The 19118-nt window shown below is 42.0% G+C and overlaps 1 protein-coding gene across 2 annotated transcripts in view; it reads right to left on the bottom strand.

The window, feature by feature from the left end:
• cpamd8 (C3 and PZP like alpha-2-macroglobulin domain containing 8) overlaps window positions 1–19118 on the bottom strand; it is a 133385-nt gene that overhangs the window by 32995 nt on the left and 81272 nt on the right. For both annotated transcript variants that reach the window (XM_069927823.1, XM_069927822.1), the window contains exons 37-38: window positions 18461–18535; window positions 984–1089 (exon numbers count right to left, since the gene is read on the bottom strand). In XM_069927823.1, the coding sequence (XP_069783924.1) occupies window positions 984–1089; window positions 18461–18535 (181 nt within the window). The remainder of the gene's footprint in view (window positions 1–983; window positions 1090–18460; window positions 18536–19118) is intronic.

Genomic DNA, 19118 nt, shown 5'->3' with positions numbered 1-19118 from the left:
GTGCAGACAATTTGTTCACTGCATCACCCAGTGCAGACAATTTGTTCACTGCATCACCCAGTGCAGACAATTTGTTCACTGCATCACCCAGTGCAGACAATTTGTTCACTGCATCACCCAGTGCAGACAATTCGTTCACTGCATCACCCATTTCAATTGAGCAGAAAACCTTTTCTTCAGACAACGGTCATTTTAATTAATTTTTTTACATTTTTAAAATATAAATTTCGACATACTGCACAGTAACTGTACCTTCCGGCCCACTAGTCCGTGCCGCCCAAATGCCCCAATTAACTTACAATCCCCATAAGTTTTGAAGGGTGGAGGAAACAAGAGCACCCAGAGGAAACCCATCCAGACTCGGGGAGACCATACCATACAAACCCACCCCCCCCACCCCACAGACAGCGCAGGAGTCGAACCCCAGTCCAGGTCACTGGCACTGTAACAGTGTGGTGCTAACCGGGCCATCCTGTGTGTAATCACAATGTGATTGGGGGAGAGTCAGCTTTAGTGGAAGTAAAATTGAGTTTTACATATTTAGGAATTCTTTAAGAATGTAATTTAAAGGAAAATTAATCAAGAAATCCAGCGACTTTTCCAGAAGGCATTTGATAAAATGCCTTGTATAAAAAGTTACTGGATAAGATAGCACTCACACACTTGAGGATAATTATCAATATTGACAGAGCACTGATTAATACACGCAATTTTCAGGTTGGCCTACTGGAAATAATTGATGTGAACAGTGGGATCTCATCTTTTTAGCTTAGACAAAAGGAGTGACTGCACTGTATCCAAGATGGCTGATGACACAACAATAAGTTCTTAGGAGAAGAAAAAATCTCTGTAGAGGGACATAAAGATATCCCTTCTCCTTAAAATATCCCTGAATTTTTTCTCCTTGGGCTTTTGGTCTCAGATGTGTGTGAGAAATAAACTTTCATCAAGGGGTCATCCTTTCCCCTTCTGCTCAAACTTACCGGGTTCATAGTAGTCATACACCTTGACAGGGACCGGAGCCGTCTTCCCAATGATGTATTCCCGGTAGGCGTAGAACTTGACACAGGTCATGCACTGGCTGGGAATCTGAACAACCGCAAGAGTGGGGAAAAAAAAACAATCAGAAAATCCAGCCACATTTCACCCAATTAATGTTTAACAAAAAAAACAATCACAGCTCCTTCCAGTCTTTCTGCAACCCTCTGAAATGGAGTCAGTCACGCAGGCATGGAACAATCCAGGAATTGTGCCACTTCACGGGCAGTCAAAAAAGGAACGTGCAGGAATTTGGAGTCAATTCCAGCTCCATGATTTATCCTGCAGGATCCCCTACAACTTTATGGCGGAAGCCTGTAGTGTAAATCATACCGAGAAAAATTTGTTGACGGTCATCCACCCTACTGCACGTCCGAGCACCGGGACTGTTGCACTCAGGTACTTGCAGTCTAAAAAAGGCGGCCAGTGTGAACGACCACACGGGCAGTAATTAATTTTTTTCCGTGATTTTACCAATATTGCAGTCTAAAAACCATAATTGTTAAAACAGGAAAGGCAGCAGATAAATTGCACTCAGCAAGAACCTGAAAATAGCAAAAAGATTATGACCATATTCTTCCTTCTGCTGTCGATGAGAGTGGAAGTATTGGCCCAGGACCGCAGGGAGAAATACTCGGTTCTAGCATTCAAGAGATCGTCAACATCCACCCAAGAGGAGAACCAGGGTCTTGGTTCAGCATTCGATTCAAACTAAGTTATCCTCCCTCACAGTATTCGCCTAATTAAACACTTTAAACTGGACTTCAATGTGAACCCGCAATTTTCTGGCTCCAAGATGAGTGTAGTTCCTACAGAACAAGCCAGGTGAATCTTTAAGGAAAATAGTTTTCCCCCCTTCTGTATCCGAGTCTTCCCCAATCTAAAGCAACCTCGGTACAAAATAAGCAGTCAGTCATTCAGTGCCAGATGGAAGTCGATCTTTTGAATGACCTACTGAGACAGCCCAATGATGCTCAGGCACTTCATAAATTCAAGACCGAGGCTGATAGATTGTTAAGTATTGGGGATCAAGAAATATGGGGCTAGTGCAGGAAAATGGCACTGGACTAAAAGATTACGTAGTCCTGCATGTATATTGTTTGTCTGTGTGTGTGTGGTGTCTGCGTGTTTTGTCCCGAGGACCAGAGAACAAAGTTCCGTTGGGTTGTACTTGTGCAATCAGGTGATAATAAACTTGACTTGACTTCATAATCTTATTGTAAGACAAAGCAAGGAGAAAGGCTAAATAACCTCCACGTTGCTCTAGTTCTTATGTGAGCCAAGAGAGATTCTGTTGGATCCACCTGGCAATTAAGGCTCTGGATCGATGGGGTATCCATGTGAGAATAAGTGCAATAAAAGCAGACAGGCCTCAGAGCATTGCTCAGGAAGCAGTGGCATGTATCATACAGTTACATCACACATACAGAGCATTGCTCAGGAAGCAGTGGCATGTATCATACAGTTACATCACACATACAGAGCATTGCTCAGGAAGCAGTGGCATGTATCATACAGTTACATCACACATACAGAGCATTGCTCAGGAAGCAGTGGCATGTATCATACAGTTACATCACACATACAGATCATTGCTCAGGAAGCAGTGGCATGTATCATACAGTTACATCACACATACAGAGCATTGCTCAGGAAGCAGTGGCATGTATCATACAGTTACATCACACATACAGATCATTGCTCAGGAAGCAGTGGCATGTATCATACAGTTACATCACACATACAGATCATTGCTCAGGAAGCAGTGGCATGTATCATACAGTTACATCACACATACAGAGCATTGCTCAGGAAGCAGTGGCATGTATCATTCAGTTACATCACACATACAGAGCATTGCTCAGGAAGCAGTGGCATGTATCATACAGTTACATCACACATACAGATCATTGCGCAGGAAGCAGTGGCATGTTTCATACAGTTACATCACACATACAGATCATTGCTCAGGAAGCAGTGGCATGTATCATACAGTTACATCACACATACAGATCATTGCTCAGGAAGCAGTGGCATGTATCATACAGTTACATCACACATACAGATCATTGCTCAGGAAGCAGTGGCATGTATCATACAGTTACATCACACATACAGATCATTGCTCAGGAAGCAGTGGCATGTATCATACAGTTACATCACACATACAGAGCATTGCTCAGGAAGCAGTGGCATGTATCATACAGTTACATCACACATACAGAGCATTGCTCAGGAAGCAGTGGCATGTATCATACAGTTACATCACACATACAGAGCATTGCTCAGGAAGCAGTGGCATGTATCATACAGTTACATCACACATACAGAGCATTGCTCAGGAAGCAGTGGCATGTATCATACAGTTACATCACACATACAGAGCATTGCTCAGGAAGCAGTGGCATGTATCATACAGTTACATCACACATACAGATCATTGCTCAGGAAGCAGTGGCATGTATCATACAGTTACATCACACATACAGATCATTGCTCAGGAAACAGTGGCATGTTTCATACAGTTACATCACACATACAGATCATTGCTCAGGAAGCAGTGGCATGTATCATACAGTTACATCACACATACAGAGCATTGCTCAGGAAGCAGTGGCATGTATCATACAGTTACATCACACATACAGAGCATTGCTCAGGAAGCAGTGGCATGTATCATACAGTTACATCACACATACAGATCATTGCTCAGGAAGCAGTGGCATGTTTCATACAGTTACATCACACATACAGATCATTGCTCAGGAAGCAGTGGCATGTATCATACAGTTACATCACACATACAGATCATTGCTCAGGAAGCAGTGGCATGTATCATACAGTTACATCACACATACAGAGCATTGCTCAGGAAGCAGTGGCATGTATCATACAGTTACATCACACATACAGAGCATTGCTCAGGAAGCAGTGGCATGTATCATACAGTTACGTCACACATACAGAGCATTGCTCAGGAAGCAGTGGCATGTATCATACAGTTACATCACACATACAGAGCATTGCTCAGGAAGCAGTGGCATGTATCATACAGTTACATCACACATACAGAGCATTGCTCAGGAAGCAGTGGCATGTATCATACAGTTACATCACACATACAGATCATTGTTCATGAAGCAGTGGCATGTATCATACAGTTACATCACACATACAGATCATCGCTCAGGAAGCAGTGGCATGTATCATACAGTTACATCACACATACAGATCATTGCTCAGGAAGCAGTGGCATGTATCATACAGTTACATCACACATACAGATCATTGCTCAGGAAGCAGTGGCATGTATCATACAGTTACATCACACATACAGATCATTGCTCAGGAAGCAGTGGCATGTATCATACAGTTACATCACACATACAGATCATTGCTCAGGAAGCAGTGGCATGTATCATACAGTTACATCACACATACAGATCATTGCTCAGGAAGCAGTGGCATGTATCATACAGTTACATCACACATACAGATCATTGCTCAGGAAGCAGTGGCATGTATCATACAGTTACATCACACATACAGAGCATTGCTCAGGAAGCAGTGGCATGTATCATACAGTTACATCACACATACAGAGCATTGCTCAGGAAGCAGTGGCATGTATCATACAGTTACATCACACATACAGAGCATTGCTCAGGAAGCAGTGGCATGTATCATACAGTTACATCACACATACAGAGCATTGCTCAGGAAGCAGTGGCATGTATCATACAGTTACATCACACATACAGATCATTGCTCAGGAAGCAGTGGCATGTATCATACAGTTACATCACACATACAGATCATTGCTCAGGAAGCAGTGGCATGTATCATATAGTTACATCACACATACAGATCATTGCTCAGGAAGCAGTGGCATGTATCATACAGTTACATCACACATACAGATCATTGCTAAGGAAGCAGTGGCATGTATCATACAGTTACATCACACATACAGATCATTGCTCAGGAAGCAGTGGCATGTTTCATACAGTTACATCACACATACAGATCATTGCTCAGGAAGCAGTGGCATGTATCATACAGTTACATCACACATACAGATCATTGCTCAGGAAGCAGTGGCATGTATCATACAGTTACATCACACATACACATCATTGCTCAGGAAGCAGTGGCATGTATCATACAGTTACATCACACATACAGATCATTGCTCAGGAAGCAGTGGCATGTATCATACAGTTACATCACACATACAGATCATTGCTCATGAAGCAGTGGCATGTTTCATACAGTTACATCACACATACAGATCATTGATCAGGAAGCAGTGGCATGTATCATACAGTTACATCACACAAACAGATCATTGCACAGGAAGCAGTGGCATGTATCATACAGTTACATCACACATACAGATCATTGCTCAGGAAGCAGTGGCATGTTTCATACAGTTACATCACACATACAGATCAGTGCTCAGGAAGAAGTGGCATGTATCATACAGTTACATCACACATACAGAGCATTGCTCAGGAAGCAGTGGCATGTATCATACAGTTACATCACACATACAGAGCATTGCTCAGGAAGCAGTGGCATGTATCATACAGTTACATCACACATACAGATCATTGCTAAGGAAGCAGTGGCATGTATCATACAGTTACATCACACATACAGATCATTGCTCAGGAAGCAGTGGCATGTATCATACAGTTACATCACACATACAGATCATTGCTCAGGAAGCAGTGGCATGTATCATACAGTTACATCACACATACAGATCATTGCTCAGGAAGCAGTGGCATGTATCATACAGTTACATCACACATACAGTTCATTGCTCAGGAAGCAGTGGCATGTATCATACAGTTACATCACACATACAGATCATTGCTCAGGAAGCAGTGGCATGTGATCATACAGTTACATCACACATACAGATCATTGCTCAGGAAGCAGTGGCATGTATCATACAGTTACATCACACATACAGATCATTGCTCAGGAAGCAGTGGCATGTATCATACAGTTACATCACACATACAGTTCATTGCTCAGGAAGCAGTGGAATGTATCATACAGTTACATCACACATACAGAACATTGCTCAGGAAGCAGTGGCATGTATCATACAGTTACATCACACATACAGATCATTGCTCAGGAAGCAGTGGCATGTATCATACAGTTACATCACACATACAGATCATTGCTCAGGAAGCAGTGGCATGTATCATACAGTTACATCACACATACAGATCATTGCTCAGGAAGCAGTGGCATGTATCATACAGTTACATCACACATACAGATCATTGCTCAGGAAGCAGTGGCATGTTTCATACAGTTACATCACACATACAGATCATTGCTCAGGAAGCAGTGGCATTTATCATACAGTTACATCACACATACAGATCATTGCTCAGGAAGCAGTGGCATGTATCATACAGTTACATCACACATACAGATCATTGCTCAGGAAGCAGTGGCATGTATCATACAGTTACATCACACATACAGATCATTGCTCAGTAAGCAGTGGCATGTATCATACAGTTACATCACACATACAGATCATTGCTCAGGAAGCAGTGGCATGTATCATACAGTTACATCACACATACAGATCATTGCTCAGGAAGCAGTGGCATGTTTCATACAGTTACATCACACATACAGATCATTGCTCAGGAAGCAGTGGCATGTTTCATACAGTTACATCACACATGCAGATCATTGCTCAGGAAGCAGTGGCATGTTTCATACAGTTACATCACACATACAGATCATTGCTCAGGAAGCAGTGGCATGTATCATACAGTTACATCACACATACAGATCATTGCTCAGGAAGAAGTGGCATGTATCATACAGTTACATCACACATACAGATCATTGCTCAGGAAGCAGTGGCATGTATCATACAGTTACATCACACATACAGATCATTGCTCAGGAAGCAGTGGCATGTTTCATACAGTTACATCACACATACAGATCATTGCTCAGGAAGCAGTGGCATGTATCATACAGTTACATCACACATACAGATCATTGCTCAGGAAGCAGTGGCATGTATCATACAGTTACATCACACATACAGATCATTGCTCAGGAAGCAGTGGCATGTATCATACAGTTACATCACACATACAGATCATTGCTCAGGAAGCAGTGGCATGTATCATACAGTTACATCACACATACAGATCATTGCTCAGGAAGCAGTGGCATGTGATCATACAGTTACATCACACATACAGATCATTGCTCAGGAAGCAGTGGCATGTATCATACAGTTACATCACACATACAGATCATTGCTCAGGAAGCAGTGGCATGTATCATACAGTTACATCACACATACAGATCATTGCTCAGGAAGCAGTGGCATGTTTCATACAGTTACATCACACATACAGATCATTGCTCAGGAAGCAGTGGCATGTATCATACAGTTACATCACACATACAGATCATTGCTCAGGAAGCAGTGGCATGTTTCATACAGTTACATCACACATACAGAACATTGCTCAGGAAGCAGTGGCATGTATCATACAGTTACATCACACATACAGATCATTGCTCAGGAAGCAGTGGCATGTTTCATACAGTTACATCACACATACAGAACATTGCTCAGGAAGCAGTGGCATGTATCATACGGTTACATCACACATACAGATCATTGCTCAGGAAGCAGTGGCATGTATCATACAGTTACATCACACATACACATCATTGCTCAGGAAGCAGTGGCATGTATCATACAGTTACATCACACATACAGATCATTGCTCAGGAAGCAGTGGCATGTATCATACAGTTACATCACACATACAGATCATTGATCAGGAAGCAGTGGCATGTATCATACAGTTACATCACACAAACAGATCATTGCACAGGAAGCAGTGGCATGTATCATACAGTTACATCACACATACAGATCATTGCTCAGGAAGCAGTGGCATGTTTCATACAGTTACATCACACATACAGATCAGTGCTCAGGAAGAAGTGGCATGTATCATACAGTTACATCACACATACAGAGCATTGCTCAGGAAGCAGTGGCATGTATCATACAGTTACATCACACATACAGAGCATTGCTCAGGAAGCAGTGGCATGTATCATACAGTTACATCACACATACAGATCATTGCTAAGGAAGCAGTGGCATGTATCATACAGTTACATCACACATACAGATCATTGCTCAGGAAGCAGTGGCATGTATCATACAGTTACATCACACATACAGATCATTGCTCAGGAAGCAGTGGCATGTATCATACAGTTACATCACACATACAGATCATTGCTCAGGAAGCAGTGGCATGTATCATACAGTTACATCACACATACAGTTCATTGCTCAGGAAGCAGTGGCATGTATCATACAGTTACATCACACATACAGATCATTGCTCAGGAAGCAGTGGCATGTGATCATACAGTTACATCACACATACAGATCATTGCTCAGGAAGCAGTGGCATGTATCATACAGTTACATCACACATACAGATCATTGCTCAGGAAGCAGTGGCATGTATCATACAGTTACATCACACATACAGTTCATTGCTCAGGAAGCAGTGGAATGTATCATACAGTTACATCACACATACAGAACATTGCTCAGGAAGCAGTGGCATGTATCATACAGTTACATCACACATACAGATCATTGCTCAGGAAGCAGTGGCATGTATCATACAGTTACATCACACATACAGATCATTGCTCAGGAAGCAGTGGCATGTATCATACAGTTACATCACACATACAGATCATTGCTCAGGAAGCAGTGGCATGTATCATACAGTTACATCACACATACAGATCATTGCTCAGGAAGCAGTGGCATGTTTCATACAGTTACATCACACATACAGATCATTGCTCAGGAAGCAGTGGCATTTATCATACAGTTACATCACACATACAGATCATTGCTCAGGAAGCAGTGGCATGTATCATACAGTTACATCACACATACAGATAATTGCTCAGGAAGCAGTGGCATGTATCATACAGTTACATCACACATACAGATCATTGCTCAGGAAGCAGTGGCATGTATCATACAGTTACATCACACATACAGATCATTGCTCAGGAAGCAGTGGCATGTATCATACAGTTACATCACACATACAGATCATTGCTCAGGAAGCAGTGGCATGTTTCATACAGTTACATCACACATACAGATCATTGCTCAGGAAGCAGTGGCATGTTTCATACAGTTACATCACACATACAGATCATTGCTCAGGAAGCAGTGGCATGTTTCATACAGTTACATCACACATACAGATCATTGCTCAGGAAGCAGTGGCATGTATCATACAGTTACATCACACATACAGATCATTGCTCAGGAAGCAGTGGCATGTATCATACAGTTACATCACACATACAGATCATTGCTCAGGAAGCAGTGGCATGTATCATACAGTTACATCACACATACAGATCATTGCTCAGGAAGCAGTGGCATGTTTCATACAGTTACATCACACATACAGATCATTGCTCAGGAAGCAGTGGCATGTATCATACAGTTACATCACACATACAGATCATTGCTCAGGAAGCAGTGGCATGTATCATACAGTTACATCACACATACAGATCATTGCTCAGGAAGCAGTGGCATGTATCATACAGTTACATCACACATACAGATCATTGCTCAGGAAGCAGTGGCATGTATCATACAGTTACATCACACATACAGATCATTGCTCAGGAAGCAGTGGCATGTGATCATACAGTTACATCACACATACAGATCATTGCTCAGGAAGCAGTGGCATGTATCATACAGTTACATCACACATACAGATCATTGCTCAGGAAGCAGTGGCATGTATCATACAGTTACATCACACATACAGATCATTGCTCAGGAAGCAGTGGCATGTTTCATACAGTTACATCACACATACAGATCATTGCTCAGGAAGCAGTGGCATGTATCATACAGTTACATCACACATACACATCATTGCTCAGGAAGCAGTGGCATGTTTCATACAGTTACATCACACATACAGAACATTGCTCAGGAAGCAGTGGCATGTATCATACAGTTACATCACACATACAGATCATTGCTCAGGAAGCAGTGGCATGTTTCATACAGTTACATCACACATACAGAACATTGCTCAGGAAGCAGTGGCATGTATCATACGGTTACATCACACATACAGATCATTGCTCAGGAAGCAGTGGCATGTATCATACAGTTACATCACACATACAGATCATTGCTCAGGAAGCAGTGGCATGTTTCATACAGTTACATCACACATACAGATCATTGCTCAGGAAGCAGTGGCATGTATCATACAGTTACATCACACATACAGATCATTGCTCAGGAAGCAGTGGCATGTATCATACAGTTACATCACACATACAGATCATTGCTCAGGAAGCAGTGCCATGTTTCATACAGTTACATCACACATACAGATCATTGCTCAGGAAGCAGTGGCATGTATCATACAGTTACATCACACATACAGATCATTGCTCAGGAAGCAGTGGCATGTTTCATACAGTTACATCACACATACAGATCATTGCTCAGGAAGCAGTGGCATGTATCATACAGTTACATCACACATACAGATCATTGCTCTGGAAGCAGTGGCATGTTTCATACAGTTACATCACACATACAGATCATTGCTCAGGAAGCAGTGGCATGTATCATACAGTTACATCACACATTCAGATCATTGCTCAGGAAGCAGTGGCATGTATCATACAGTTACATCACACATACAGATCATTGATCAGGAAGCAGTGGCATGTTTCATACAGTTACATCACACATACAGATCATTGCTCAGGAAGCAGTGGCATGTATCATACAGTTACATCACACATACAGATCATTGCTCAGGAAGCAGTGGCATGTATCATACAGTTACATCACACATACAGATCATTGCTCAGGAAGCAGTGGCATGTATCATACAGTTACATCACACATACAGATCATTGCTCAGGAAGCAGTGGCATGTATCATACAGTTACATCATACATACAGATCATTGCTCAGGAAGCAGTGGCATGTTTCATACAGTTACATCACACATACAGATCATTGCTCAGGAAGCAGTGGCATGTATCATACAGTTACATCACACATACAGATCATTGCTCAGGAAGCAGTGGCATGTATCATACAGTTACATCACACATACAGATCATTGCTCAGGAAGCAGTGGCATGTATCATACAGTTACATCACACATACAGATCATTGCTCAGGTAGCAGTGGCATGTATCATACAGTTACATCACACATACAGATCATTGCTCAGGAAGCAGTGGAATGTATCATACAGTTACATCACAAATACAGATCATTGCTCAGGAAGCAGTGGCATGCATCATACAGTTACATCACACATACAGATCATTGCTCAGGAAGCAGTGGCATGTATCATACAGTTACATCACACATACAGATAATTGCTCAGGAAGCAGTGGCATGTATCATACAGTTACATCACACATACAGATCATTGCTCAGGAAGCAGTGGCATGTATCATACAGTTACATCACACATACAGATCATTGCTCAGGAAGCAGTGGCATGTATCATACAGTTACATCACACATACAGATCATTGCTCAGGAAGCAGTGGCATGTTTCATACAGTTACATCACACATACAGATCATTGCTCAGGAAGCAGTGGCATGTTTCATACAGTTACATCACACATACAGATCATTGCTCAGGAAGCAGTGGCATGTTTCATACAGTTACATCACACATACAGATCATTGCTCAGGAAGCAGTGGCATGTATCATACAGTTACATCACACATACAGATCATTGCTCAGGAAGCAGTGGCATGTATCATACAGTTACATCACACATACAGATCATTGCTCAGGAAGCAGTGGCATGTATCATACAGTTACATCACACATACAGATCATTGCTCAGGAAGCAGTGGCATGTTTCATACAGTTACATCACACATACAGATCATTGCTCAGGAAGCAGTGGCATGTATCATACAGTTACATCACACATACAGATCATTGCTCAGGAAGCAGTGGCATGTATCATACAGTTACATCACACATACAGATCATTGCTCAGGAAGCAGTGGCATGTATCATACAGTTACATCACACATACAGATCATTGCTCAGGAAGCAGTGGCATGTATCATACAGTTACATCACACATACAGATCATTGCTCAGGAAGCAGTGGCATGTGATCATACAGTTACATCACACATACAGATCATTGCTCAGGAAGCAGTGGCATGTATCATACAGTTACATCACACATACAGATCATTGCTCAGGAAGCAGTGGCATGTATCATACAGTTACATCACACATACAGATCATTGCTCAGGAAGCAGTGGCATGTTTCATACAGTTACATCACACATACAGATCATTGCTCAGGAAGCAGTGGCATGTATCATACAGTTACATCACACATACAGATCATTGCTCAGGAAGCAGTGGCATGTTTCATACAGTTACATCACACATACAGAACATTGCTCAGGAAGCAGTGGCATGTATCATACAGTTACATCACACATACAGATCATTGCTCAGGAAGCAGTGGCATGTTTCATACAGTTACATCACACATACAGAACATTGCTCAGGAAGCAGTGGCATGTATCATACGGTTACATCACACATACAGATCATTGCTCAGGAAGCAGTGGCATGTATCATACAGTTACATCACACATACAGATCATTGCTCAGGAAGCAGTGGCATGTTTCATACAGTTACATCACACATACAGATCATTGCTCAGGAAGCAGTGGCATGTATCATACAGTTACATCACACATACAGATCATTGCTCAGGAAGCAGTGGCATGTATCATACAGTTACATCACACATACAGATCATTGCTCAGGAAGCAGTGCCATGTTTCATACAGTTACATCACACATACAGATCATTGCTCAGGAAGCAGTGGCATGTATCATACAGTTACATCACACATACAGATCATTGCTCAGGAAGCAGTGGCATGTTTCATACAGTTACATCACACATACAGATCATTGCTCAGGAAGCAGTGGCATGTATCATACAGTTACATCACACATACAGATCATTGCTCTGGAAGCAGTGGCATGTTTCATACAGTTACATCACACATACAGATCATTGCTCAGGAAGCAGTGGCATGTATCATACAGTTACATCACACATTCAGATCATTGCTCAGGAAGCAGTGGCATGTATCATACAGTTACATCACACATACAGATCATTGATCAGGAAGCAGTGGCATGTTTCATACAGTTACATCACACATACAGATCATTGCTCAGGAAGCAGTGGCATGTATCATACAGTTACATCACACATACAGATCATTGCTCAGGAAGCAGTGGCATGTATCATACAGTTACATCACACATACAGATCATTGCTCAGGAAGCAGTGGCATGTATCATACAGTTACATCACACATACAGATCATTGCTCAGGAAGCAGTGGCATGTATCATACAGTTACATCATACATACAGATCATTGCTCAGGAAGCAGTGGCATGTTTCATACAGTTACATCACACATACAGATCATTGCTCAGGAAGCAGTGGCATGTATCATACAGTTACATCACACATACAGATCATTGCTCAGGAAGCAGTGGCATGTATCATACAGTTACATCACACATACAGATCATTGCTCAGGAAGCAGTGGCATGTATCATACAGTTACATCACACATACAGATCATTGCTCAGGTAGCAGTGGCATGTATCATACAGTTACATCACACATACAGATCATTGCTCAGGAAGCAGTGGAATGTATCATACAGTTACATCACAAATACAGATCATTGCTCAGGAAGCAGTGGCATGCATCATACAGTTACATCACACATAAAGATCATTGCTCAGGAAGCAGTGGCATGTATCATACAGTTACATCACACATACAGATCATTGCTCAGGAAGCAGTGGCATGTATCATACAGTTACATCACACATACAGATCATTGCTCAGGAAGCAGTGGCATGTTTCATACAGTTACATCACACATACAGATCATTGCTCATGAAGCAGTGGCATGTATCATACAGTTACATCACACATACAGATCATTGCTCAGGAAGCAGTGGCATGTTTCATACAGTTACATCACACATACAGATCATTGCTCAGGAAGCAGTGGCATGTATCATACAGTTACATCACACATACAGATCATTGCTCAGGAAGCAGTGGCATGTTTCATACAGTTACATCACACATACAGATCATTGCTCAGGAAGCAGTGGCATGTATCATACAGTTACATCACACATACAGATCATTGCTCTGGAAGCAGTGGCATGTTTCATACAGTTACATCACACATACAGATCATTGCTCAGGAAGCAGTGGCATGTATCATACAGTTACATCACACATTCAGATCATTGCTCAGGAAGCAGTGGCATGTATCATACAGTTACATCACACATACAGATCATTGATCAGGAAGCAGTGGCATGTTTCATACAGTTACATCACACATACAGATCATTGCTCAGGAAGCAGTGGCATGTATCATACAGTTACATCACACATACAGATCATTGCTCAGGAAGCAGTGGCATGTATCATACAGTTACATCACACATACAGATCATTGCTCAGGAAGCAGTGGCATGTTTCATACAGTTACATCACACATACAGATCATTGCTCAGGAAGCAGTGGCATGTATCATACAGTTACATCACACATACAGATCATTGCTCAGGAAGCAGTGGCATGTATCATACAGTTACATCACACATACAGATCATTGCTCAGGAAGTAGTGGCATTTTTCATACAGTTATATCACACATACAGATCATTGCTCAGGAAGCAGTGGCATGTATCATACAGTTACATCACACATACAGATCATTGCTCAGGAAGCAGTGGCATTTTTCATACAGTTATATCACACATACAGATCATTGCTCAGGAAGCAGTGGCATGTATCATACAGTTACATCACACATACAGATCATTGCTCAGGAAGCAGTGGCATGTATCATACAGTTACATCACACATACAGATCATTGCTCAGGAAGCAGTGGCATGTATCATACAGTTACATCACACATACAGATCATTGCTCAGGAAGCAGTGGCATGTTTCATACAGTTACATCACACATACAGATCATTGCTCAGGAAGCAGTGGCATGTATCATACAGTTACATCACACATACAGATCATTGCTCAGGAAGCAGTGGCATGTATCATACAGTTACATCACACATACAGATCATTGCTCAGGCAGCAGTGGATGTATCATACAGTTACATCACACATAGAGAACATTGCTCAGGAAGCAGTGGCATGTTTCATACAGTTACATCACACATACAGATCATTGCTCAGGAAGCAGTGGCATGTATCATACAGTTACATCACACATACAGATCATTGCTCAGGAAGCAGTGGCATGTATCATACAGTTACATCACACATACAGATCATTGCTCAGGAAGCAGTGGCATGTATCATACAGTTACATCACACATACAGATCATTGCTCAGGAAGCAGTGGCATGTATCATACAGTTACATCACACATACAGATCATTGCTCAGGAAGCAGTGGCATGTTTCATACAGTTACATCACACATACAGATCATTGCTCAGGAAGCAGTGGCATGTATCATACAGTTACATCACACATACAGATCATTGCTCAGGAAGCAGTGGCATGTATCATACAGTTACATCACACATACAGATCATTGCTCAGGAAGCAGTGGCATGTATCATACAGTTACATCACACATACAGATCATTGCTCAGGAAGCAGTGGCATGTATCATACAGTTACATCACACATACAGATCATTGCTCAGGAAGCAGTGGCATGTTTCATACAGTTACATCACACATACAGATCATTGCTCAGGAAGCAGTGGCATGTATCATACAGTTACATCACACATACAGATCATTGCTCAGGAAGCAGTGGCATGTATCATACAGTTACATCACACATACAGATCATTGCTCAGGCAGCAGTGGATGTATCATACAGTTACATCACACATAGAGAACATTGCTCAGGAAGCAGTGGCATGTTTCATACAGTTACATCACACATACAGATCATTGCTCAGGAAGCAGTGGCATGTATCATACAGTTACATCACACATACAGATCATTGCTCAGGAAGCAGTGGCATGTATCATACAGTTACATCACACATACAGATCATTGCTCAGGAAGCAGTGGCATGTTTCATACAGTTACATCACACATACAGATCATTGCTCAGGAAGCAGTGGCATGTTTCATACAGTTACATCACACATACAGATCATTGCTCAGGAATCAGTGGCATGTATCATACAGTTACATCACACATACAGTTCATTGCTCATGAAGCTGTGGCATGTATCATACAGTTACATCACACATACAGATCATTGCTCAGGAAGCAGTGGCATGTTTCATACAGTTTCATCACACATACAGAACATTGCTCAGGAAGCAGTGGCATGTATCATACAGTTACATCACACATACAGATCATTGCTCAGGAACAGTGGCATGTTTCATACAGTTACATCACACATACAGAACATTGCTCAGGAAGCAGTGGCATGTATCATACAGTTACATCACACATACAGATCATTGCTCAGGAAGCAGTGGCATGTTTCATACAGTTACATCACACATACAGATCATTGCTCAGGAAGCAGTGGCATGTATCATACAGTTACATCACACATACAGATCATTGCTCAGGAAGCAGTGGCATGTTTCATACAGTTACATCACACATACAGAACATTTCTCAGGAAGCAGTGGCATGTATCATACAGTTACATCACACATACAGATCATTGCTCAGGAAGCAGTGGCATGTTTCATACAGTTACATCACACATACAGAACATTGCTCAGGAAGCAGTGGCATGTTTCATACAGTTACATCACACATACAGAAAATTGCTCAGGAAGCAGTGGCATGTATCATACAGTTACATCACACATACAGATCATTGCTCAGGAAGCAGTGGCATGTTTCATACAGTTACATCACACATACAGAACATTGCTCAGGAAGCAGTGGCATGTATCATACAGTTACATCACACATACAGATCATTGCTCAGGAAGCAGTGGCATGTATCATACAGTTACATCACACATACAGTTCAAATCAAGCATCTCCTACCTCAATGCCAAGGCGAGGTTCGATGATCACTGAAGGAAAGAGCATTAAACGGAGTCTTTACGCAAGATTTTCAGGCCACCTGTGCGATCCCAACACTGACGGGATCCAACAGAATTTTGCCATTTCATTTTGATCACTCCTAAAGAGTTAACATACTGTGCACATGCCCATGTGGGGCTTGGATCTGCTGTGTCTTTTTAAAGACTGCATTTAGGCCTGGAAGAATAGGGATCATCTCTAATTCCACAGTCAGTTACACTGAATGACCACAATACTGTGACTGAGGTTGATTTTAAGCACCCAATTTTAACGCAGCAATCTTGCACTCAGCTGAACATTTCTGGGTCAATTACCTTGCTTTTACTGAGAGAAGTTGTGTAATTTCTGTTACCCATGCTGTTTATTATTTGAGAAAAAGGAGAAATTACTTGCTGAACTTGTTGTTGGCTATGAGTCTTGTGGTCTGCTCCACCTCCACTGCATTGGTTGAGAACAGTGTTAGGGTCAAAGTCACTCAGCGCAGAAACGGGCTCGCGAGTCTATCCTGTCAATGCTGACCATCAAGTACTTATTTGTATTCATCCCATTCACCAACACTTGATCTGTAGCCTTGGCGATTGGAGAGCTCACACAAATGCTTTTAAGCATTGTGGAAATACCCGCCTTCACCACTTCCCTAGGCAGCGTGTTTCAAATTGCAGCTACCCTGATGGAAAAAAAAGGTCCTCAGATTGGGCGGCTCGATTAGCGTGGCGGTTAGCGCAATGCTGTTTTAGCACCAGCGATCGGGAGCGGGGTTAGACTCCCACGCCGTCAGTGAGGTGTTTGTACATTCCTCCCGCGCGTGTGCATGGGTTTCCTCCCACTGTTCAAAACACACCAGGGGTGTCGTTCAATTGTGAGTATTTGGGCGGCACAGACTCGTGGGCCAAAAGGGCCTGTTACCATGATGTTGGTCCAAATTTAAAATAAAAATAAGGTGAAATCTTTCACTTACTACTTTAAATCTAGGCCCTCTGGTCTTAGACACGACTTCCATGGGAATAGTTATCTATGACTCTCAATCAGGTCCCCCCTCAGTCTTCAATGCACTATGAAAACCAAACCCACTACATTCAGCCTCTCCTCATGATTGAAACATTTCATCTCTATTATTTTATTTAATTTTTAGTTTCTCTCTTACCTCATCAAAATAAAACAAAATTTTTCTTCCATCCATTTCATATCGTTTGAGTTCAATCTGCTTACCCAGGAGCAACTGTGAGAAAAAAAATGTGTTGAATATGTTACCTTCAGACATATGAAACCAACCCAGTTTTGTTTTTCTATGCACGTTTTGATGAGAACAGGATGACGCCAAAAAAAGCTTGTGTGTCCCCCTGATGAATGGGCCCCCTTCAAAGCTGGGGCCAACGTGAGAGGAGAACCCTATCCAGGGTGAACCACACAAGGTAGAGGGACAGACAACATACCTGGTTGGGTACTAAAGGACTGTGAAGACCAATGGACAGAGATCTTCACGGACATCTTCAACACTTCACTACAGTAGTCCATTGTTCCTGCAGGGTTCAAGTCAGCCACCATCATCTCCATACCCAAGGGTGACTATAACAGGCCCCAACAACTACCATCTTGCAGCAATGACCTCCACCATTATGAAATGCTTCGAGCATCTAGTGATGGAACACATCAAGGCACACCTCCCAGAGACGATGGCCCCAGTTCAATTTTCCTACTGAAGAATCCGTTCCACAGACGATGCCATAGCCTTGTTGCTTCACTCCATCCTGGCCCACCTGGAGATTGATGCATCGTACGCCAAGTTGCTGTTCATTGACTTC

The sequence above is a fragment of the Narcine bancroftii genome, chromosome 3 (assembly GCF_036971445.1).
Source record: "Narcine bancroftii isolate sNarBan1 chromosome 3, sNarBan1.hap1, whole genome shotgun sequence".
Taxonomy (NCBI): domain Eukaryota; kingdom Metazoa; phylum Chordata; class Chondrichthyes; order Torpediniformes; family Narcinidae; genus Narcine; species Narcine bancroftii.
The sequence above is the reverse complement of the archived record's forward strand: the minus strand, read 5'-3'. Positions and strand labels throughout refer to the sequence as shown.